General features: G+C 42.6%; 1 protein-coding gene across 9 annotated transcripts in view; it reads left to right on the forward strand.

Annotated features, from left to right (window-relative positions):
• The window catches only part of LOC144284212 (uncharacterized), a 37,091-nt gene extending 14,207 nt beyond the window's left edge, over positions 1 to 22,884 (forward strand). For 3 of the 9 annotated variants that reach the window (XR_013352550.1, XR_013352546.1, XR_013352552.1), the window contains 7 exons: positions 1,126 to 1,257; positions 17,668 to 17,757; positions 18,685 to 18,746; positions 19,328 to 19,444; positions 20,407 to 20,730; positions 20,967 to 21,132; positions 22,352 to 22,884. Coding sequence is in view for 1 of the 9 variants with exons in the window: in XM_077848530.1 (XP_077704656.1) it covers positions 20,568 to 20,730; positions 20,993 to 21,132; positions 22,352 to 22,363 (315 nt within the window). In the remaining 8 variants the exon portion in view is untranslated. Of the gene's footprint in view, positions 1 to 1,125; positions 1,258 to 17,667; positions 17,758 to 18,579; positions 18,747 to 19,292; positions 19,449 to 20,406; positions 20,731 to 20,966; positions 21,133 to 22,351 lie in introns of all 9 variants that reach the window. The other 6 variants (XR_013352553.1, XR_013352548.1, XR_013352551.1 and 3 more) reach the window with 6 other exon arrangements.
• Positions 22,885 to 25,836: the final 2,952 nt, after the last annotated feature.

The raw sequence follows: 25,836 nt of genomic DNA on the forward strand, positions 1-25,836 counted from the left end.
TAAAATTTCTATTAGGGATGTGTAAACATAGTAAACAAAATTTGATATAAGCCTGAAGACAATGCTAAATATCAGACAAAATTTGTTAAAATTATTAAAATATTAAAATAAATATGATCTATATTAAGGTTGTAGTTATTATTGTTTTTGAAGTGAACATTTCATCATTAGACCATATGTATTTTCTTCCTGCTGCAAACGGTGAGGAAATTAGTACTTAGGCTCTCCTCTCTTCCCTCACTCCTTACCGTGACTCTGTACCCAATTTCCCAAGGAAATTGAAGGCTTAGTGTTCTTTCCATTTGCAGATACAAACTATTTCAGGAGCTTTTTTTTTTTTTTTTTTTTTCCCTGTTCTATTGTTCTATCCTGTTTTTGAGAAAATTAAGAATTAGATTTCTGGTCCTCTAAAGCAATCACTGTTTTAAAACCCATTATTACCTGCTACCCGTCACTTACGTCCCATGGAATTACTGCAGCTTTCTAGGGCGTATCCGCTTCATTTTTTTCTGTATTTCTACTGCGGCCTTCATTTCCGTATTTGTAAGACTGGGCTTCACCTTGTGTACACAGTTCATAACTGTGATTGGGGATTTCATAAATAATTCCCCACAAAATATCTACAAGTCATTGACACGAAAGAATGTCCCCCTCAGTATTTGGGGTTCAGGGAACTGGTAAGGTTTATAGCAAAACCTCTGAGTGAGACACTGATACCTTCAATTTTTGTGTATCTCGCCCTCCACAGAAATTTCTCTGAGCTGGGAGACTGGGGTGTAAAGACTTAGAAGCGGTACATTCAGCACCCCTAGATCCCCGGAAGCCAATCTGTGGTGTCCCATGGAAACTCAAGAGGGTCAACACAGATTTCTCTCATGGTCCATCCATATCCTAAGGATCATTTATACTAAAGATCACCTGTAGGAGTTCGGTCCTCATTTTTAAGTAAATATATTTAATTCTGGCTGAGGTTTGAGGATGTAGCTATTAAATCTCAAGCACTGTCTTTTATTTCGGTTCCGCATTCCCAATATTAGATCTACAGCATAGTCATCCGGGAGTCAGAGCTATTCCATTTTTTTTCACAGCAGGCGATTTTTTTCCCCCTTATTTTGTTCTTTTCAGTTTGGAAAGTGGAGAATGAAGTCGAAACACAAATAAAACAAAATGAAAATGCTTGTCTTCCATTAAAAAGAAAAAAAATCCCATGACATGATTACTTCCACCATCACTATTTTGGTTGCCACCCATCCATAGGTGAGTTGCTGCAACAGCTCTCCTTCTGGACCCCCTGCTTATGTTCTCTCCTCCCTTCTGGTTTGTGCTATCCACACTGCCGGTTTAATTTTTATTAATTTAACGTAGTATAAAGGTCAGTGGGGGCTATAACATTTATTCATCCATTCAACAAATATTTATTGAGAAGCCATTGAAATTACTTTCAGAAATAGCTGAGAATAAAAATTAAAAAAAAAACCTCTTTATGTTTATGGAACAATATAAAAATAGAGACAGATCATAAAAAGTAAACAAATACACATATAAGTTACAGTAGCAATAAATGCTACAAATGAAAAAAAAAATCAGCAAAGTGATAAGAGTGCTTTTTTAGATAGGAGTTTTCAAAGATTTATCAAGCAGGATGGTATTTGGACAGGAACGAAAATATATCGAAGAACGGAGTAACATTAATATCCAAGGAGAGCATTTCAGGCAGAGGGTAGAGGCAGTGTGACAGGCAGGCATAGCCGGGGGCAGCCGTGGAATGTGTGAGGAGCAGCAAGGAAGGCCTCCTGGCCGTATGGTGGGACCAGGCCGGGGTGGCAGGAGGTAGGATCAGAGAGGCAGTGGGGGGCAGGATCATGCAGGACCTTATAGGTTTTACTGAGGACAGGTGGTGCCTGCACTCATCAGACACATGCAAGAACAACCTCAGGACTCTGAGTTTAGCAAAAGGGCTTAGAAGTGCAGAGACAACCCTCCTACATCCATCTGTTGGGTAAACTGAAGCCCAGAGAGACTATCTCTTTCCCGGGGTCAAGTTGTCATTCTACAGCATCCCCAGTTCCATCTGAGGGGTTCCTCCTGAGGGGCAGGAGGCTTCATTACAAAGGATGAGGTTTAGAGAATTCTGTTTTGTGTGAAGAGGGTCAGGGAAGGGACAGACCTGGGGTTGGTGAGTCCACCTTTTGACCTGGCACTGTGTGTCCCTAACACAAAGTTGACACCCGTGGCCACTGTTCTTCCCCCAGAAAGCACCACAGGGCGATGGAGTGGAACGCACCCTGGGCTTCTAGGCAGCCAGATCTGGGGTCACAGCCTCCTTCTGCCCTTCCGCTAACGAGCTGCATGGCATCAGGCAAGCAAGTGAACTCCTTTGGGTCTCAGTTGTCTCATCTGCAGAATGGGAATGACCTCCCTATCTCAGAGGGCTGTTGGGATGGTTAAGATAGCGATCCTGAAGGGAAATGTCACATAAGAGGCGGACTACAGAGGCAGAGACTGGGCAGAGAGCAGCGGAGCTTGGGGCAGACGAGCTAGGGTGATGCCAAAGCCCAGATTTGGTTCCTTCATTGGCTCTGGTTCAGTTAAGGGAGCCCCAGGGAGACCTAGAACCCCACTGATATTGCTGGTGGGGAGCTGGTTCACTGTGCCGAACCCACGTGAGCCTGTCAGACTTGCAAGTGGAGATGTCTGGTGGGCATGTGGAATTACCAGCGTGGGGTTTAGGAGGGATGGCGATTTGAAACGTAAGATTTGGGAGTCAACGGTTTAAAGATGGTACTTCAAGCCTGAGAACAGCGATGGGCTCACAAGGGACAGGAGTGTAGATAGAGAAGAAAGGGACACCAAGAAAAGAGCCCTAAGGCCCGTCAGTATTTAGAGAGTAGGAAGAGATGCAGGAGCTAATCAAGGATTTTAAGGAGTGGGCAGTGAGGTGGGAGGAGAACAAAGGACACGTATTGTCCCAGGAGCCAAGTCAAAAATGCATTTCAAAAAAAAAAAAAATATATATATATATGGTTCCCTGTGTCCAATGGTAAAAGGCAGAGTAAAATGGAGACAGAAATGCCACTGGACTTGGCAACATGCCATTCACCAGTGGTCTTGGGAAGGCTGATTTTGGGGGAGAGGATAGGGAAAAGTGTGAGAGACACTTTTACGATGTTTTTCTATTTTGTCAGTTAAATAAAAAGCAAGGCCGTCGAATGAGGGGGAGTGGGAGGTGTTGGTAGTTACAGGAGAGGCACCATGTGAAATAGTTATTTCAAGGAACTCGACTAGAAAAACATAGTAGGACTGACAGACAACGAGGGGCCCTGAGAACTTTGTCGTCTTGAGTATAAAAAGGGGAGCAATCAGCACAGTTGTGTATTTTTCCCCCAACAATTTCCAAGTATTTTGACGCCACCAGAATTGGCAAAGTTAGTTAGGTTTAACTTAGGGATAATGGAATGAAGACCAAGGAATTGGATGTGTGTAAACAGGGAGGGACCAGACGAATGAGACACTAGGGTGTCAAAGCTGGGTCTGGGGTAGCGAGTGCTGAGGGCCGTGGTGGGTACAGAGAGCCCGACTGTGGATGGAGGACGCTTCCATGACAGAGGTAGGAGGTTGTGGTCAGAGGAGGTCATCCTCCCAGTTGGGATCACGATGGCTGCAGACTTCCGACAGTGTCGCTCAGGGTACCAATGGGAAAGGGCCACCAGTGTCAGGAGACAATCCATTGGAGTGAGTCGGTCGGGGAACAGAAAGCCTGGTGTGAGTCAGACTGTCTGCATGGCTGCTGGCTCCGCCAAGGGTGGCACAACCCCGATAAACAGGACAGGAAGCCAGATGCTTAATCCGTCAACAGTCAATGACCGATGGGGTGTGAAGCAGGTGGTGACTATGGAAAGCAGGAATGTTTGTGCTTCACAGGAAAAGCATTTGCCGGGAAGAGCGGGGATGGTAGTCTGCAAGTGGGAGTGAAGATTAAGGAGGAAACCTAGTGGGTCTTTGAGATCGGGGGTGTGGGAGGGGGGAAAACCAGAGACCCGCTGGAGTGCGGTGTTCTTGGGGGAAGTGCATTTTAGAGCAACGGCATGGAAGGAGCCTGGGGAGGTGCAGTGAGAATAAAGCTGGGCTCTCAGGGGGTGCCTTGAGCAGGTGCCCTTGGCTCAGAGCATGACCCCGGGGTCCTGGGATCGAGTCCCACATCAGGTTCCCCACAGGGAGCCTGCTTCTCCCTCTGCCTGTGTCTCTGTCTCTCTCTCTGTCTCTCATGAATAAATACATAAACTCTTAAAAAAAAAAAAAGCTAGGCTCTCAGGAGGGGATGATCCACAGCACAGGTGTCACGGAGGCTTAGATTCTGTCTTGACCCCCCTGGTGGAGACAGGTGTGGACCACCGGCTGGTTGGGAACCTGGGGCGATGGGAGGAGGCAGGTGGGAACCCATGGCGATGGGCAATGGGCAGGGGCTAAACTGGAAACGGGTCTGTTGGTTAGGTCCAGAGAGACGGTGAGGCGAGTGCCGGGCCCATGGCTACAGAGGAAGGGTCAGAAGGGTAACGGGAGGGAGTAGGAATTGCAGCAGAGAAGGGAAGAGGCGGGGAGGTTGAGGGAGGGGTGAGGAGTGCAAGTGGAAGGGCCCTGGTTGACCTTGGGTCCTGACACTGCAAGGCCAAAGGGAGCCTGGAAAGCCACCAGGAGGCGTTGGGGTTCAGAGCTCGGAGCTGGGAAGGGGTGTCCGGATACATTCATTACCTTCACAGGTGGATGTGCCGTAGTAGCGCTGCTCCCCCGCACGCCGGTGGCCCAGGGACACACAGGATGTGTCCTCAGACCTGCGGCACAATGGTCTGGGGCCCCATTAGCACGTGTGCATGCCTCCCGAGACAGCCAGTTTTCAATTCCAACTTTTTAACCCAACTTTCTAGTCTCCCCCCAATTATTTCCGATGTGTAAGGGGCAGGGGAGGAGACACGAAATGGGGAGGGACAGGAGGAAGAACCGGCCGCAAATCATTTTCATTTCTTGAGATATGTGAGCAGAGGAGAAAATACACTCTTCATGCTCGGTCAGACGGCCTCCTCTGCAAATCAGCTGAACCAGGGAACTGCAAACCTCACATCAGGGACCTGAATCGGGAAGAAAAAAAAAAAAAAAAAAAAAAACTCAAGCTAAGTCAGAACAATTGGAACTAAAATGAGCCAAAATATTTACCTTTAAAAATAAGGTTCCAAACTCCAAGTTGTAAGTACCATCGTTTAAATGCACTTTGCACATTTACCCAATGCTGAAAAGGGCAAAGTTAATGTAAGTTTAATCCGAACGATTTTTCATTGTAAATGCATAAGAAACGCCGTGCTCTCCAATAAACCCTACCCGACCTAAGGAAATATTTTGAGATCAGGCTCAGAAATGAAATAACAATTTGGTCCAGTGGAATTTATCTTACAAAAAGCATCTCATCTTGAAAATAGTACCAACGGACTATTAGTAGACGGGCTAGTGGTCGGTAAGGGCCTTCAAAATGATTCTTGGTACCACATAGCTTTTATGGTTTTGGGCGGGTACCTCCTTTGGTTAAGTGACTCTTTGCGTAACTAAACTTAGAAACGACTTCACTGTCACCTGGTATCTCTTGAAATATCAATAATTGAGGATATTTGGAGCAGATTCTGTTTGCATTCTTTTCGGTAAACCTTTGGCACCAAGCGCATTGCTGAGTATTCAGGAGACGTGGACAACGATTCCACCAAACACCCCCTGGGACAGGTTGATCAAGATACACGCGACGTATGGGGACACCTGGGTGGCTCGGTTGGGCGTCTGCCTTCGGCCTAGGTCATGGTCCCAGGGTCCTGGGATGGAGCCCCGCCCCCCGTAGGGCCCTCTGCTCAGCAGGGAGGCTGCTTCTCCCTCTGCCCCTCCCCCAGATCATGCTGTTTCTCAATCTCTCTCTCTCTCAAATAAAAATTGGAACCTTAAAAAAAAAGATATATGACATGTGGAAATTCTGGGAAATAATGGGAATTATGGTTTGCCTTGGATTGGGAAGGCATCAGGGCAATGCTCAATGGGGCATCTGTGTCCCCTCTCCATGTCCAAGTCTTAAAACTGTAGTAGAGGAAGGCTCCAAGGTTGACCCCAAGTCCATGTAAAATAACAGAGCCAGCTCAATCAGGAGTGAAGACCTGGATGGAGAGACAGTGGGAGTGCCACTTAGGGCACAATAACACTCAGGGTGGATTTCTTCTGGGCCAGATTAAGCTGAAATCTCCTCCACCAGCTTGTAAAATTGTCTACACAGGATCAGAACACCAGCTTCCTTTTTCACACAATAGTGGCGTGAATATAAAATGCCGTCGTATGCGCCAGTGTTCCTGGTAAACTATACAATATTCTGGTGATGCCAGGTTTCTTTTTTCTTTTTTTTTTTCTTTTTACACTATTTATGTTAATATGCTGTCCCCAGCTGGGGTCCTTGTGTTTGCTTACCTGTAGGAGAGGTAAAATCAGGTTAAAACGGGTCTGCGAGATGCCATGTAAGCGTACACTTGGTAGATTTTGGTATTTCGGGCTTCTGAGAGTTCACATTCACATCATACAAACTTGTCTTTGTATGATGTGGGAGAGGGTGGGGTTTGGAAATTAAAAAGAGGGGCTTAAAAAAAAAAAGTAAAAAAAGGAGGCTTTCATTTCCAGCTGCGTTTTTGCTGTTCCCCTGGGGCTAGCTCCTTAACTCAGCCACAGCCGGCCTCCTCCGGTGCAATAAGGCTAGTGACATCACAGTACCAAGGGTTGTGTGGGGATTGTTCTAGACGACATAATATAAATGAAATTGGACGGTGAATGGCACCTGCCATACGGTTAACCCCGCAGAAAGGTTTACACGAGGACCCTAGTGTTCTGGAGTCCCGTTCAATAGGCTTTTGTAAACTCATTAAAGATCTTTTAAGTTATTCCAGGGGATTCTTAGCTGTCAAAATTTAGTGAACTAAAAAACCTGAATTGCTTTTCTTTCATTTCATGTGTTTTATGTGACTATTGGGGGGGAAAAAAAACAGGCCTCAGATGCTGCAGGATCAAACAAGTGATCCCGCTCGTGTATGTCATCACAGGCAAATCCGCCGCAGAGCCCCCTCTTCCTACATTTCTAAGTCTTGCTTTAATTTAGTATCATTTACATCACTTTTTAGATGAGTGTCTCGTTGAGCTTTCATCCCGCAAGCTGGTGGGCTAATATATAAAGTAATCTGAATTAATGTAGAAAAACATTAGCGATGTTCATTTTTCAGGTGTGAATGATTTCCCCAAGTATCGACATCTGCTGTGCTCCTTCTCCTCAGTAATTGTGCAAATTGGTAAAGCCATCATGTGCTTGGCACAATTCTGATATTGGATTTCCAGACACAGAGGACTGTGCTTTGTCTCCAGATGTTTGCAGATTTTCACTGATGCTCCTGCAGCTGTGGGCTTCACGGGGACTCACCGATGTTCCGGTCTGCGGGTGATACGGGACTGGTCTCCCATCGTTTCCTCTTCGAAGCCCATTTTCATGCGAAGGGTTACTTACAGCACATCCACCAGCAGCCAAGCAGGGATGGGGAGAGACAAATCATTCCGTTAGCTGTTAGGTATTTTGAAAATATCTGAAATTTTGGCTAAAATGGGCTTGCGAGTTATTAGTTTCAAATATGAGTCGATTCCTTGGGCACAAATTTAAAAGATAAGTCAGAGGGAGGTGGAAATATATGGATAAAAGTTATAATAACATTTAAATATCATGCAGGATGAATAGGAGATATCACTATTATCTGTTTTTTTTTTTTTAAATCAAGATTCTAGAATTTTCCTAAAATAGGATTTCTGCTCTTTTCCCATCACTCCCTTTCTGGATTTTGTTGTCTGCATCTCACAGAGCACAGACAAGCATGGATGCACGGTCAAACGTACACACAATCATATTTTAAGTTCCAGGTTTGGTCCCTGAGTCTCTGAAACCAGAGGCGTAGCCGGGTCAGTTAGGTGTGAACTGGGGTGGGGGGGACGTGCCCCATCTAATGAACACAGTCATTTTTCAGAGGCAATTCTGAGGTTTACACAGACCCCACGGGGAGGAAGGGTTGCTCTCCCCAGAATATCTGAAGTTGCAGATTTCTATGTTAACCTAGTTTTCTGGGAATATATGTATTTTTTATATACTCATGATATGAGACACAGGAAGCAACCCTCTGGACTCAAGGGACCACACCATCTTTGTCTTAATGCCAGCGTGCTGCCCTGGGGCCCCCGCCGGTCTCCGTCATTAGGGCTCTCCTGCTACTGATGGATTATTCTGCATATATATTCTTCTCCTCCCATTTTTTAAAAACAGCATTTATTTTTATTTTTCCGTGGAAAAATACACGGGGGCCGTAAAATACGTTGAGTCACTTTATAGTCCAGATGACAGCCCCTCTGCAAGCCGGAAAGCGAAGGTAGTGCAGGCACAGGGTTAAGAAATCCAAGCAATAAAATGTTCCTACTCATGCTGTTCCCCCAGGAGCCCCAACACACACACACACACACACACACACACACACACACACACACACACAACCATGTGGCTGTGATCGTGTTGAGAGCATCTCATGCCAAGTTCACCAGTCGTTGGCCTTGGCTTTATTTCCTACTCTTATAGTTTCAAATTCTTCACATTAAATTCTTGTTCTTTTGCAATTATGTGTGATATCCCCTATTAGGCTATCGTGGGGTGAGTCATTTCTTTGATTCATTCTTGATGGAAATGCGTGTTGCTTTTCTCTCGTTAGAACTCCGAGCGGTGCTCTCCTGACACCCTTGTTTACATGTCTGGAGATTTTTAAAAACATATCTATAATTTAAATTCCTAATATCGGGTTTGCTCATCAAACTTTAACGTGCATCTCAAATGGAGATAGCTATGGCACCTGTCCCCTGAAAGGCTGGTGCTGACTTACCGTCCTGCCTCCAGTGCGCAGGTGTGTTTGCGCCACAGTTCACAAGGACTGCCTGCCAGTTGGTAGGGGGTTAGTATTAACTTACTGTCTAGAGAGGCACAGTTGTCCAATGGTTAGCACCTCTCCATGTGTTTATTATTGGGTGCTTGTCTGTGAACGTTCGGTCCATAACAATTGCCCACTTTTCTGTTTGGGTGTTTCTTTTTCTTACAGATTTGCATGGATTTCCTGTCACTAACGGGGATTAACTGTCATGCATATCATTTAATTCATATGATTTATGACATTTACCCCCCAGCAGATGTTTTAGCAACATCATCAATCTGGAAAATATTGAGTTTTTTAAAAAAAATATTTAAGTCCTTAGAATGATTTGAATAATTCATGACTGATGGTACAAAATGTGGGTTAAATATTATTATTAATATTAAAAGAATGTTCATGCCAAGTATGTGTGTCTGTGGATTCCCCCTCTGCCCACATTTAAAAACATATTTCCTTCATCAAACATTTTCAACTTCCCTCGGTTTGAACAGACCATCTTGCTCTGGCCAGGACCTGACGCGTATGGTAATACCCTGTGTCTTTCAGACATCCTTTAAATTAAGCTGAGTCTTGGCTGATAATGGCAGTGCCAGTTCCCATTCACTACCGCGTTGCCTGTCCTTTTAATTATTGAAGTCACTCTAAGCTGTTTATATTTGGGATTTACATTTTAAGTCCCCTTTTCCTTTTAATATCAAAGTATCTCTCTATATATTCATGTAGATATTTACATTTATCCTTCTTTGTAAAGGTGATGTGCTTGATTTTCATTTTGCTGCTTTGTATGATTTTAATGTTCCTTTATTTTGCCACTTTTCCTATAGAGATGATAATTTCTGCTCTTTGTTTTAATGCATGTGTTGAGGGACACATATTTTCTTACTGGCAATTTGGAAAGTTTATAGTCTAATTTTAACAAGAATGAGCCAACGTGTGTACATTTCACCAACATCTTAGCACTTTAGAAAATAGGTATGATTTCACAGTGTCAAAGAGGAGAGCATTTGTTATTAACACTTCCTTGCAAGGCTTCTTCTCTTCCATCTCTGATTTGTTTATAGATTACACTTATTTTTAGTTATTCCGGAGTTGCTTTTATTATTTAGAATGCTATATGTAGTCGTTCTTTCCTTGATATTCAAACTAGGGCAATATCATTTCATTCCAAGAAATATTAAGAATTAACATAATCATGTTTTTGATCTTTTCTGCCCACCCAAGCATTTTGATAAGACTTTGTTCACATTTTCTTGTATTTTTTTTCTTCCTACGTACTGTTCCATTGTCTTCTACCATTAATTGTTACTGACCTGTAATATGATTCTCACCTTAATTTTCTTTCAAAAATTTTTGAATTGTTTTTCTTGCCCAAATGCCTAGAATAATCTTCTTATTCTGAAGACACATCTTAATGGGGTTATGAGCTAATTTTAAACTTGTTGTTTTGCTCTTCTCTCCAGTCCTTGCTTTTGCCCCCTCCTTCCCTCATCAATCACCAAATCACATACATTTTATCTTACTGTGAAATTGCATGTCTTGGGATGTCTAGGTGGCTCAGTGGTTGAGAGTCAGGTCATGGCCCCAGGGTCCTGGGATTGAGTCCTGCATTGGGTTCTCCCCCAGAGAGCCTGCTTCTCCTTCTGTCTATGTCTCTGCCTCTCTCTCTCTCTGTGTCATGATTTAAAAAAATATTTAAAAAAATAAGGAAAGAAATCATATGCCTTGACCCCCTAACATAAACAACAACCAATTTCCTACAGTATCAATGGCATTGTGTAACTTACTGATGTTTTAAACATTCTGTGTTTATTTTCCTGGTCTTGTCCCAAATATCTTCACACTTCCATAAGCATTTTGAGAAGCTCCCCGGCCATCAGGGACTGTATCCATTTGTCCTTATTGCAGATTACTGCTCTGTAATTATAAGTATGGATATTAAGGTTTAAGAGGAATCTGGGTTCCTGTGGGGTAACTGCTTCAGTTTATTTCCTTAAATTTTTCTCCTTTCCTCCCTTAGAACTATTTGGATACCAAACAGTTCTCAGAGGATGGGAGAATTAAAATATTCTCATTTTCTTATAAACCTATGTTTATAATTATTTAGGCCTAAGACTATATCATATCCCTTTGTCTAGTGACAAAGTGTCTAGTTAAGTCTTTTAAGCCACATAAGCTTTTTATTGTTAGTCCCAGTCTTTGTTCCTTCCATGGAAGGAAATTCCCTAGATTGTTCTCTACTCCTTCCAGAGGCAAAAACATTTTCTCAGACGTTACAAAACTTTGCTCTCTTCAATTGAAACTATTCTTCTCACTCCTAGTTGCACATTAAATTCACCTGAAAAGCTTTCTTTACAGTCTAAAGATCACTCTAAGGCAATTAAATGTGGCCAGAGTATCAGTATTTTTTTTAGGATTTCCAGGTGATTCCAATTTATAGTCAGCACATAGGCAACAAGTGACTACTTTTCCCAGGTTATGGCCTCATTTTCACCTGTTCCAGTTTGAACAACATTAAAGCTATAAATAAAATGTAATAGGGAGCCCTTCTGCAATGGCAGGATAAGGATCTCTGAAACTTCACTCCTTTAAAAAAGCAATGACAACACAGGCTGAATGGTCAAATACAACTTTTCAAAATTCTGTAAGTCAGCCAAAGGCTTGCAACAAACTGAAGATCACATATTAAAGAAAAATGTCTATATATTGGTTAAAAACAATGAGCTTTGTGTCATTTTAATTTTCCCTATTTATTTATCCCTCTCACTAGTTCTCACGTAGTTGTGAAAAACAAGAATATATAAGTCAGGGGGAAGTAAAATGGGCTTGGAGCTCCCCTAAATGCCCCATATCTAGATTTTTTTTCACTATTTGACTTTCCTTATAGTTCCCAGGAATATTTCATTCACAGGGCTTGTATTTATTTGACTTGACTAAGTCTTTGATCACTGAGAAACTCTATGTCCAGGGTAATTATTGAACAAAAAGAAAATCAATGGTGATTGCTTAATAGTAAAGTTGCATGAGATGGCAAACATAATGTCTGCAATAAATTCAAAAGAAAAATTTTGAAAATTGGATGACCATAGAGGATTTTTGAAAAGTTATGATATAGTCCTGGGAATCTACAAGGTGATGTGTATCGACAGGGCTATGTGTATGCCCAGGAAAGAACTAAAAACTTTTAATCTCATGTCTGGCTTACCTTGATTTTCTGTACAAGCTGAAACTGAAAGCTAAAACAGAGTTGTAAAATTCCAGAGCATTAAAGCTATTCACAAAAACATATACAAAGCTTCATGACAAAGAGTACAACACTCATTGGTGCAACTGCTATCCTGTCATCTACTTCCCATTAAACTAATAAAGCAAAAACTTCAGAAACATCACATGAAAAAATGAAACTTTATAGGATGAGCCCAAGAAAGTCATTAAACAGTCAAAGAACAGAGACATTAACTTAAATACAAGGAAATCTAGAGCCTGCTGTTGCCAAATTAAATTATTCAAAATGTCTATTTTTCAACAACAAAAAATATGACACATATACTATTATGTAGGAATAGGCGAACAAAATACATGAGACACATAGGAAGCAAAGAGAACAGAAAGTTTAAAACCTTCTTTATCAGTAAATACATTAAGCATAAATTAATTAAATGCACTAATCAAAAGACAAAAACTGATACAATGGATAAAAAACATACAACTATATACTAGCTAAAAGAAATACACTTTATATTCCAGAATATATTCCAATTCCATGAATGTGAATATATTCCACATTCATTCTAAAATGAAACTATAGAAAAAATGTACTATGCAAATAGTAATCAAAGGGGTAAGTATACTAATAAAATAAAAAAAATAGATAATAAAATAAAAATAATTGATAAAAGAAGGATATTTAATAATCATAAAATTTTCAATTCACCAGAGAGATGTAACATTGATAAATATATACATACCTAACAACAGAGTTTAAAAATACTTAAATACATAACTTAAAAGAGAAAGGGACAACTTTGCAGTAATATTTAGACTTCAATATTACAATTTCAATAATAGATTAAAAAACTGGGTGGAAAATCCACTTGGAAACAGAAAACTTGAATAACATTTTAAATCAATTGGATTTAACCAACAGATATAGAAGTCTACATAATTCTGGAACATTCTCCAGTATAGGCCATGTGTTAGGCAAAAACAAACAAACAAAACCTTACTAATTTTAAAATTATTAAAATCATAAAATGTACATTCCCTGACTAAAACGGAAAGTAGAAATTAATAACAAAAGGAAATTTGCAGCAATTTAAAAGCTACAAAATACATTCTTTATGTAGTCAAATATTGTTAAAGACAAAATCATAAAAGATATTAGAAAAAATTGAGGTAAATTAAAACTAAATTTATGGGATGCAGTGAAAACCATGCTTAGAAGGAAATTTATAACAAAAGCATTTTCATTAAAAACAGAAAGCTCTAAAATAAATCAGCTAAACATTTCACTTTAAGAAACTAGAAGAAAAGAAAATTAGACCAAAAGCAAGAACAAAGGAAATAATAAAGATTAGAGTTAAAATTAATGAAATAGGGAATAGAATAAGAATGGAGAAAATTAAAAAAAATCAAAAGGTGGATTTCTGAAATGATTAACAAAATCAACAAATCTTTCCCTATCCTGACCGAGAAAATTAAGAAAAAAAGACTCATTTTACAAAAGCCAGGAGTGAAAGTGGGGAAATAATTACCAGCCTTCCAGAAATAAAAAGAAAAAACAACTCTATGCTAACATATGTGATCCTCCAGATTCAATGATAAGATACTTAAAAAGACACACACTACTTGATTGAACGTTTGTATCCTCTCAAAATTCCTATGTTGAAATTGTAATCCCCGGTGTAATAGTATTAAAAGGAAGGAAGGGCCTTTGGAAGAAATTAGGTCATGAATATTGAACCCTCACAAATGGGATTAGTATCCTTATAAAAGTTTTAAAAAAGAGCTTGCCTCCTCTCCCTCTCTAGTCTCTGTCAGAGGAGGATACAATGAGAAGACAGCCACCTGCAAGCCAGAAAGCAAGTCCACACCAGACACTGGCTCTGCTGCTGACTTGATCTTGGACTTCCCAGCCTCCAAAAATATAAGAAGTAAATGTTTCTTATTTAAGCCCTCTAGCCTACGGTAATTTGTTATTGAATCCTGAGCAGACTAAGATATTTATATAACTAAAACAAAACAAAACAAATAATAAAAAAAAGAAAATCTGAATGGACCTTCAACAAATAATACAACTCAATTATTTACCGAGAAATTTAGCACAAAGGAAAGCTCAGGCCCAGATAGATTTGCTAGTAAATTCCACCAATTGTTTAAAGAAGAATCCACGTAAATTATTCATAGACTTCTCCATAAAATAGAAGAGGATGAGAAACTCCCCAATTTATTCTATGACAGATTTACCCTTGATAAAACAAAACAAAACAAAAAAAGAAAAAAAAAAAAAAAACAAGCAAAGGCATGACAAGAAAACTTACAGAGTAATATTTCTTATAAATATAGATGCAAAAGTACTCAACAAAATGCTAGCAAACTGAGTCCAACAGAATATATCAAAGTTAATACACCACAACCAGTGAGTTTTATGCAAGAATGCAATGTTGGTTAACACGAAAATTAATTCAACCCATTAGAATCATCTCACTAAACTCCAAAAAAAGAGTTTGACAAAATCCAACACCCTTCCATGATAGAATCACTCAACATAGTAGGATTCAAAGGAAACTTCCTCAACTTGATAAAGGGCATTTATGAAATACTCATAGGTAAATGGAGAAAGACTGAATGCTTTTCCCCTAAGATCAGAAAAAAAAAGGATCTCTATTCTTGTCATTTCTGTTCAACATTTTACCTGAGTTTTTAGTCAGAGCAATGAGGCCTGAAAAAAAATAGCATCCACACTGGAAAGAAAGGAGTTATACTATATCGGGAACTAATAATCTTGAATAAAGCCTTATTAGATGTAATAAACAACTTTAGGAAAGTTGCAAGACAGAAGATCTATAAAGAAATTAATTACGTTTCCATATGTTACCAATGATCAACCCGAAAATGAAATTAAGAAAAAAAATTCCATTTATAAAAGCACTGAAAAGATTACAATGCTCAGCAATAAATTTAACAAGAAAGGTCAAGACTTTTATATTGAAAACTATAAAATATTGTTGAAGTTATATTAAGAAGACCTAAATAAATGGAATGATACAATGGTCATGGCTCAGAAGACTTAAGATTATTAAAATGGTGATATTCCCCACAATTATTTGAAGGTTTAATACAGACTATAAAAACCCTAGCTTCAATTTTTGCAGAAGTTGACAAGCCGATCCTAAAGTTCACATGAAGATGCAAGGGGACCCAGAAGAGCCAGTCTTGTAAACAAAGAACAAAACTGGCATAAAACGACTTCTTTGTTATAAAAAATTACTGCAAAACAATAGCAAACAAAATAGTATGGCACTGGCATAAGCACAGACATGGTAGGTAAAAGGAATATAAAAAAGAATTAAAAAATAAGATATCTATAGTCATTTATTTTTGATAAGGTCACCAAGACACTTCACTAGGAAAATAATAGTTTTTTTTCCATGTATTATGCTAGGACTATTGCTATACAAATGCAAGAAAAAAAATGAAGATGGACCTCTACCTTACACCGCACACAAAAATAACTCAAGGTAAATAAAATATCTAAATGCAAGAGATAATTTTTTTTAAATCTTAGGACAGAGAACACAGGAAGCAATTTTCCTAACACTGTGTTAGGCAATAACTTCTTCTTTATGAAAACATAGAAATAGTGAAAAAGAAAAAAAAAAAACAGACTTTATCATTATTGACAATTTATCTGTTTTTTTTTTTTTTCAATGTATCTGTTTTAAAGACACTATCAAGAATGTGAAAGCACAATAACAAATTGGGAGAATATATTTGCAATCATTTATCTGATGAGGTACTCATATTGGAACATATTAGGATAGCTTACAACTCAACAATAAAAAGACAACCAAACTGAAGGAGTAGCAATGTGACTATTTCTCCAAATAAAATATACAAATGGGCAATGATCACGTGAACACATGCTCAACATCATGTCAATAGTGAAAAACAACTAAAACCCCAGAAGAGATACCATATCTTACTCACTAGGATGACTTCCATAGTAAGCAAGGAAGAAAGTACAAACCCTTGGGGAAGACGTGGAGAAATAAAACTCTGCATACAGAGCAGGTGGTGCCTGGCACAGAGCTTGGAAAACCTGTGGAATTTCCTGAGTAATAGGAGTGAGAGGAGCCTCTTTTGTTATTCATATGGTCCTTTCGGTCATACCTGAGTTTATGCTGAAGAGATGACCCTTGAAGGACAGACCCCTATAGACCTTCAGAATAGGAGCTGGTGTCCAGGGGAACCACCTGTGTGATTAGAGGGTTGGAACCTTCAGGAGCCCCATCCAATCTCTGGGATGAGGAGAGGGCCTGGAGTCTGAATTAATCACCAAAGGCCAACGATTTGATCAATTGTGCCTACGTAACGGAACTCCCATAAAAACTCTAAACAATGAAGTCAGAGAGCTTTCGGGTTGGGGGACACGTTCAGGTGCCAGGGGGCGTGGGTGGCACAGCCCAATTCCACAGGGACAGAAGCGCTGGAAAGCCTTCTGGACCTCATCCTATGTGGCTCTTCATCTGGTTGTTTAATTATGTCTTTTATTAATAAACCAGTAAATGTGAATCGTGTGTCACTGAGTTCTGTGAGCCATTTTTTTGCAAAGTATCAACCCAAGGAGGGGGTCACGGAACCCCTGACTTATAGCTGGTTAGTCCGCTGGTGGCCCAGATGTGTGGTTGGCATCTGAAGTGGGGGCAATCTTGTGGGACTGGGCCCTTGGAGGATCATGCTCACTCCAGGGAGGTAGTGTCTGAATTAAAGTAAATTATAGGGCAGCCCCGGTTGCCCAGCGGTTTAGCACCGCTTGCAGGCCAGGGTGTGATCCTGGAGACCCGGGATCGAGTCCCACGTCGGGCTCCCTGCATGGAGCCTGCTTCTCCCTCTGCCTGTGTCTCTGCCTCTCATTCTCTCTCTCTTTCTGAATAAAAAAAAAAAAAAAAAAAATTAAAAAAAAATAAAATAAATTATAGTGCATCCTGCTGGTGTCTGGAGATTTGGAGAACTGTTCCCTGGTGTACAGAAAAACAAAACAAAACAAAACAAAACCCCACATGTTTGATGTCAGAAGTACGTTGAGTAAAAACAAAACAAAACAAAACAAAAAAATGAATGTTCTGTGAGTGGAAACACGTCACAGTGGTAAAGAGTCAAGGGTCCTAAGCTCCTACATAAGGGATTTTTGTTTTGTGTAGAGACATGTTGTGATTTAGATTTAGCCTGGGAGGAAATTACTTCAGATTGTCACTAATTATCCTCAAGGAATGTTCTTGGAGGTCTTTGCTTGGAGATATCTGCGGAGGCGTGGATTCAATGAACCCAAAAGTTCCACAATCTTAAATCCTATTACTTTTTATTTTTAATCTATGCATATGGCTAACTGCTAATTTACCAGATAGAACTGTCGGTCGGTTCTTCTTCTCCTCAGCTGTTCACACTGTTGCTACGTGCGGACGGATCCACTCCACTGTTCCTGATGGGGGTGCCTGCGCGCGGGAAGAGGAGTCCTTATGTCCAGGTGATGTTCCCACACCACACACACGCCTCCAAAGTTTCTGAATATATATTCACAGCCAAAGGAAATGTCCTATTTCTTAAAGAATTTATAAAATACTAACAAATTCCAAAACTTGACATTTTCAAGCCTGCAACCTGGTTTCGCTTTTTGTTTTTGTGTTTGTTTTTAGCAGTTTTCGATAGAATAGATTTATCGTGGGGTTAATTAAAATGCCATCTTCCTTACCAAACCCAGACGATGTGTTCACTGGGTCTTCTGTGGGGTGTGACAAGAAATACTTGGGCTTTTAATTTTTTTTTTCTTTTCTCCCCATGAACCCATCCTTAACTAAAATAAATCTAGAAAGATATTTATTCTGTTTATGGGCTACGAACGCAACCCTGACAAGCCATCTTCTGGCCCCAGGGAAATAATGCTGGCTTGACCCGGCCTCTCCTTTGGATTGGCTAATTTTGCTGCTTGATACCAGTGGTTCATTTTGCTATTCCTGGTCAAATTCAGCCCAATCTCTTTGCGCTCGTCTCATTATGTAAATATCGAAATCTGCAGAAATGACCTTCTGTGCCCTTTCGCGAATACGCTGCCAAAGAGCAACGTAGATTTGTTTTAGCCAAGTGATCCTGAAACACATCACTTCCAGGAAGAGAAAAAGGTGCATCAAGCAACCCCGTTACCTGTGGATCAGGGAGCACCAGGGTGCAGCACGCTCCCTGTCCTAGTCAGTGCCTCACACAGTAGGCCCGCTCGTGGTCCAGGCGGTGGGGAGCCTCCGCCTTGGAAAGTCAGCTCACCTAACGTCCTTGCTTCACTCCCCCGTAGTAGGCTCCCTGTCTGGACTTTATCCTGGGGCTCGTCGATGGTTGGCTGCTTTTGAGGCTGGCTTCTCTCATCTCTCAGCGATTGCTGTCTCTGGTCCTCACCCCTTAGGCCGAGTCCTTGGCTGCTAGATCCTGGATGCTTGTCTTCTCTGCCTCACCGGGAGCCCACAGGTGACTCCTTTTTTTTTTTTTTTTTTTTTTAAGATTGTATTTATTTATTTAACAGAGAGAGAGAGAGAGAGCACAAGCAGGGGGAGCTGCAGGCAGAGGGAGAGGGAGAAGCAGACTCCTCACCGAGCAGGGAGCCCGACGTGGGTCTCTATCAGGACCCTGAGATCCTGACCTGAGCTGAAGGCAGACACCCAACCGACTGAGCCACCCAGGCGCCCCCGCATATGACCTCTAAGCCTGCTGAGCCTCTGGTTTCTGTTAGTTCCCCAAACCCTGCGCTCTCTCCTGTCCTACTTTTCACCCTTCCCACTGCTTCCCAAGCTCAGCTGTCCTAAATGTCCCTCCCGCTAGCCCTAGCTTGGCCAGACTCTTCAGATCCTGGGGACAAAACACAGTGCAGCATTATCGGCCCTCTACATTCCAATAATAAACATGAAAACAGTCTGAAGTATTACAATTCGGCTGAAATCCCGCAGTAGGCATTAGGAAGGCTAGCTGGTAAACTTGCTTAAAGAGATTGCATATATTCTCCCTCTGTCATTGTAGGGTTTATTTATTTCCGTATTTATATACTTACTTAGAGCTCATGACAATCAGTACTGATAAAGGAACTTGCTGGAATTAATGTGCTGGAAACTCGAGAGCAACTAGTGACAAAAGGGCATCTGAAGTGGAGTGGAAATGACAAATTTGATAGAGTGAGTGAATTTGCTTTTGCCCCGGATGATTTTTGCTGCAAAAAAAAAAAAAAAAAAAAATTGAAAAATCGAAAGATATTTGAACAGCTCTGGTCTTACGCTGTATCATTATGGTGATTGATCACTATGTGTAAACCATTACACGCTAACTATATAAACCTAGTGTGTGTATGTCTATACCCGTATACCATAGGACTCCCCGTAGTATATGTATGGCTATCCAGTGCATATATGTGGTGACTATGCACATTGTGCTAATTGTGGACTGCATGTGTATGTGTGGGGGTGCACACACGCGTGTGTATGCCTGCATATATGGACCGTTCCCGATTTACGATGGTTCAACTTATGATTTTCTGGCTTTACGATGATGGTGTGAAAGTGATACCCACTCAGTAGACACTGCACGTAGAATTCGAATGTGGATCTTTCCCCAGGAAAGCGATATGCACTGTGCGGTCGGTCGGTAGGAGCCTCTCCTGCGATGCGGGGCCACATCAGCGTGGCTCCCAGGCGGCCACACAGGCACGGGGATCAACAACCGACAACCGTTTTGCACCCTAGTCCCTTTCGGTAGGGTATCCGATGCATGACAGGAGACGGTCAACTCTTGATTATAAGATGGGCTTTGTGTCAGATGAATTTGCACACGTGTAGGCTAATGTCGGGGTGCTGGGCCCGTGTGCGGTGGGCTCGCTAGGCTGGGCTGTCTGGTAGGCTAGATATATGGAAATGTGTTTTGACGTAGGATATTTTCAACGTATGACACATCGGTCAGGACACAACCCCCTCGTAGGGAGAGGAAGATCTGTACATGCACTGCCTTAGCTAACTAGTCGTCACCGACCGCATTTACGTACATCTATGCAGGCGCACATACGTATACACAAACTAGGTTAGTTAGAGACTTCATTGCACATTCTCTATTTCCCGCTCATCATCATTTCCTTCTTTTTGGGCAGAGTCCTACAGTCCGCTGAAGGCACGGGCTCCAGAACCGTCCTCATCCCTGGGTGCAGGGGCGCATCTGACTTGGGCTCATCAGGCCTGTTGGCTCCTTTCCTTCTACCACACTGGGCTCGGGCGTCCCGGCAGGACACGGGCAGCACGGAGCTCTCGTCTGATGGTGGTTATCGGTCTCAGGGCAGGCCCGCCGCACGCTGCTTGCACGCTGCTTGCACGCTGCTTGCACAAGAGGCCTGGCCGTCGGAAGCCAGCTTGTAAACCCAGGAGAACCCAGACCTGGGGCCCTGAGCAGGTGCCCATGACGCTTCCAGTATTAACAGGTATTTTTACGCTGCTGTGAAGCAAGGCTTCTGTGTCTGGAAGTAGCTTCACGGATTCGTGTTTCCTACCAAGTTCACCCTCCTACCTCTCAGCCTTCGTCTCTCATGCTTGCAGAGAAATCCTTTAAAACCAACATCTTGCCATTTCACTTTCGTATTGAAAATTACTCTCCACCCAATTTCCTGTGAGAAGACAACTAGGACATTTTTAGCATGACGCATACTGTTCTTTCCAGGCATTTACACCTACTGATCTCCCCAGGAAAACTCGACTATCTGCCGGGTACTCGGACTTGCGGCTACTTCCGAGGGTGGACCGCCTCACACCCCGCCACCCCCACCCATCCTCTGCACCTGACCGACTGGAGGAGCGCCCCCTCCCCGGGCCAGCCTGACCCCCTGGTAGGTCGCATCCTCCCCCATCCTCATCTCCTGAGACCATTCAGCTTTGACAAGCAAGATGCCCCTAAAACACTCATTCTTTCTGCCTCGAGCACACGTCCTATCACAGAGCAGCAAAATTATGTTTGCTTATTTACTTCTCTTCCTCCGTGTGAACTCCTGATGGGTAAGGATGATATTTTTCTTTTTCCCCTTAGGCTCTGGCATATAGAATTGGCTCATTATTTTTGTTGATCTATATTATACAGGAGTACTTTTTGGCATTCATTTAATCAGTGGGAAAAGAAAAAAAAAAAAAACAAAAAACAATTCCTGAAGGCTATCAACCTGTATCTAAAAGGATAATGGTGCAAGAGTCAAAAGACCGAAATTTAATGTCTAGTTTTTCATCTGCGTGTGTGTGTGGGGGGGGGGCAGGGGGGGAGGGCGTAAAAAAATAAAAGGGCTTTCCGTGCTTGACAAAGCAGGACAGCTGCTAGAGTGGTTTTGGGATGTTTATGCAAAGTAGGTATTTTTATAGGATTTCTTGCCGCTCCACCTGATTTGTATGCTTTGGAAGTGAAGTGTTTAGTACTATTTGGTTGTAAGGTCAGCAGTTGGAATCTAGGCAGGATGATTTTCTTTTCTTTCCATTCTTTCTCCCCCTTCTTTTCTTGAGTACCAATGATCTACCTTTATAAAGTAGTTGCTAAAGATACTTTATAGTGTTTTTTTTTTTTTTATAGTTAGAATAGGAGCTCCTGACAAGATTTGCAAAGGTAATAAGTGCTAGTGTACTTAGGCAGACTCTTTCAAGGTTCGGTGTACCTTCCTTCTCTGCTTTCAAGTTGTCTTTCTGTAAAGATTAATCCTCAGGTATCTGCAAGGCTTCTTTTGTCCTTACTTCATTCAGCACGGGCGTAAAGCGAGTTCTATTCGGAAATTAAAGGTAAGAAAAATTAAAACACCAGAGGGAGGATAGCAGATTTAAAGTCAGAAGGCGGCATTTTCGGCTTTACCAGCCGCGTTGTAATTCATAAATCTGCCTTTTCTCCATCATAAGGTGCTTGTGAAGATCTGATGATGATATATAAGGTAAAAATACTTTGCATATTAAAATATTCAAATCAAAGTGTAGCTCTTCACCCACAGTGGAGCGCACACACCTTTTCCCACAACAGAAGACATGCCGTGCTCTATACATCTGTGAGCTTACTTGATGACTATCTCTTTAAAATAGGAGAAACTCTAGAACAGGCAAGAGCACAGGCTGCCCGGTTCTTCTGCTGATCAGCAATGTAAATCCGACCAGTCGCACAAACCCTTTGTGGCCCAGTTTCGTCATCGGTGACATGCTCCGGAAAGCGCTGGTGAAGATGACCTGAGTCAGTGTAGACGCGGGGCTCGGAACAACGGCCGTGCACGTTAAGTATTAGTCGAGAATACTAGCATCTGTTCCTGCTGCAGACGTGAAGCTCCACGAGACCAGGAACCGGGTCGGTTTCATCTGGCCCCGGGTCCCTAGCACCTCGCCGGGCACCTGCTACCTCACGGGCATTCAAATACCCACCATTTGCTCCGACGTGGATGGAACTGGAGGGCGTGATGCTGAGTGAAGTCAGTCAATCGGAGAAGGACACACATTATATGGTCTCACCCATACGGGGAATATGAGAAATAGTGAAAGGGATTATAGGGGAAAGGAGGGGAACTGAGTGGGAAAAATCAGAGATGGAGACAAACCATGAGACCCTCCTAACTCTGGGAAATGAACAAGGGGAAGTGGCAGGGGAGGTGGGTGGCGGGTGCGGTGACTGGGTGGCAGGCGCTGAGGGGGCACCTGATGGGATGAGCACTGGGTCTTTTACTGTATGTTGGCAAATTGAATTTAAATAAATTAAACTAAAGAAAAAAGCACAAAGGAATGAAGGAATGCACAAATGGAACCGAATAGTTTCCTCCTGCTGGAAGTGAGGCCGGCAGCGCTTGGGATGCAGCACAAGAAGGGGAAGGGGGGCATCAGCCCCCCGACTCACAGGGAGACCAAAGGTGGTGGCAGCGGCCAGCCCAGGAAGTGGCTCACAGTGACAAGGAGACACCTTTCGATCACCAAGCTTCACGCCTCATGTCGTCTCCTCATGGGCCGTCTTCTCCCATAGAGAGCCCCACGACGTCTTCGTAGTGTCCCCCCACAGCTGCTCTCCTCAGAAGACCTAAGACTTTTGCATCTTTCTGAGAATTCCCCCCAAACGTCTGCAGCGTTAGCTGCAGCTTCCGGTCAGGAAAGGAAAACGACCACCAGCAGGGAGCCCTGCTCTCCTGTTAACACACAGAAGGCCCCACAAGCAGGTGGTGGAATCATCTTGCCATCCAGGGAAAATGTCCTTTTCTCCTAGTCCAGTTCGGCCGGCCCTTCCACATCTCCATCCAGGTGATCCCAGGTATAGACACGGACGGGCTGGCCAAACTTAACAGTCGGCCAGGCTTCATGGTCTCAGCGCATGTTTTAACGGAGATGCAGCAGAAATGGAGGAGGGGATATGTTTATAAAGGTGACAGTCCCCTTCGTAAGGCTGCTGAGTCATCGATTCTTACATGACATCTATTATCCGTCCGTTCCTTACACAGTATCCAGTAGCACCGTCTTACAGATGGGGAAACTGAGGTACAGATGAGTTGAGAGGCTGTAGGTGGATTCACGATGGGAACCCCCGCGCCACGTTACGAGCTCCACTGCAGCAGGTAGGAGGCCTCCCAGGTGGTGTTTCAAGGTATGTCCTCGTCAGGTGGGTGACACAAGTGGTCCGAAACTGGCCCGAGCAATGGCTCACACATCGACCAGAGTGTTTGCTGAGCCCCGGCTGCAGCCCTGGAGATACAGCCACTGAGTGGACACACATCCGTTGGCCGCCGTTGGCCGCCTTACATTAAGTACAGTCTGCTGAGCATTGGTTGGCCAATGTGGAAGAACCTAGAAGCAAGCAGTGGCCATGGGGTTTTACCTGCAGAGGGGGTGCAGCTGCCACGCTCCCAGTCTCCCCGGTAAGCCTCATGCTGGGAAGGGAGCAGAGTCTTGCCCTCAATGGATGGTCAGGGCAACAGGCAAGTGCATTTAGGACAGAAAAGGGCTGACACCTCAATGAGCACCTAGGTAGGAACGTCCCACGACCAGGTACTCGCAGGGGGAGCGCATCACTAAACGTGGCCTGCACGGCCGCTGGGTACTTGCTGTGCGCCCCAGTCTGGTAAGTACTCGCGTCTATTGACTTCTTTGGTCCTTGTCAACCCCTGGGGCACCCTGGGCCCTTCCCCCTTACAGAGCAGAGCCCTGGGGCAGCAGGACTGAGGTGCCCTGTTCCGACGAGCAGCTTCTGAGTTGGATGGAGAGCTGCACACTTAGTCAACAGTGCTCTCCAGAGCCCCACTCCTAACACTAGCACACGGCCGGGGCGTGGAGGGGCCTTTGTCCCTGTTGGGGTGATGTGCCCTTCCCATGACTCGCTTACAACCGAGAAGCCTTTCCTTGGTTGATCCACTGACCATTGAGTGAATTCACCGGCCACCCGTCCTTCGGCCTCGTGGTTGTCACAACACTATTCCAACTACTTACCGATGAGCCTTTTCCATCCTCAAAGGATTGCGATCCTATGATTTAACATTAGAAGCTTCTCCATCCTCAAAGTCGCCCTCCCGTGTCCATCAGCCCAGTCTTGATGTTCCCGACAGTAAATGATGGAGCGGGTCTAGGCGTCTAATTGGACACCCCCGGAGGGAGAAGTGTCTGAAGACTATCATCCTCTTAACAGCAGACCGACTTCAGTGAGCAAGTCTGTTTTATGTGTTTTTTTAAAGAAAAAATTGATACCTCTCAGAAAAAACCAAGTGTTTTCTTTGTTAGTTTTTTCCCAGTATTTTTAAAAACAGAGGCTGGGATTAAAGTAGCCTGTGCCTTAGAAATACAGTTGCCACCGCGAGGGAGTTCTGATTCAATCTCCTTCCTGGAGAAATTGCCTCCCATTCAGAATCTTGTAGTTGAATATTCGCTCCGGTTCAGTCCTAGGTATTTTATCAGTAGCTGCTCTGACCCAAATATGCACACACACCGCGCCTGCACAGAAGGGTTTTGAATGCTGTACTTCCAATCACCTAGAAATAATATCTCTTGCTTTCATCATGAAAGACTGATTTTTACATAAAAATAATTTACCACGAAATTTTCACCCCTGTATTTCTCAGCTCAGAAATTTATTCTGATCATTTCTTCTGTTAATCAAAAAATTAATCATGCTGACTTCTAACTTAAGCTTCTTTAGAGATGCCACTTTTTTTTTTCCAGATTTTTAAAAGTGTTTTTTTCTTTTTCAGTTATTTATTTTTCCAGCTATTTTTCACTTATGCAAAACTGAAACTAGTGACTCAATTATCCGGACCTGAATTTCTTGATGTATACATTTGTGATTTTTTTTTTTTTTAAGAAGCAGATTTTAAAACTCTTTTATGTTGAAATCATTATAAGCTCACAGGAAGGTGCAAGTATAGTAATAGAGACCCACACTGTCTTCGCTCAGCTCCTGCCGGTGGTAACAACCGAAAAAGCAGAATTTCCCATTTCCCATCACTTTAGTGCTCTAGAAATTCACTCGTTTCCTGACTTTGATGAAAGTTATAAATACAGCACCTGAGGATTTCTGCGTGAACGCAACATTGTAATAAGACATATTTTTA

Source organism: Canis aureus, chromosome 15 (genome assembly GCF_053574225.1).
Source record: "Canis aureus isolate CA01 chromosome 15, VMU_Caureus_v.1.0, whole genome shotgun sequence".
Taxonomy (NCBI): Eukaryota; Metazoa; Chordata; class Mammalia; order Carnivora; family Canidae; genus Canis; species Canis aureus.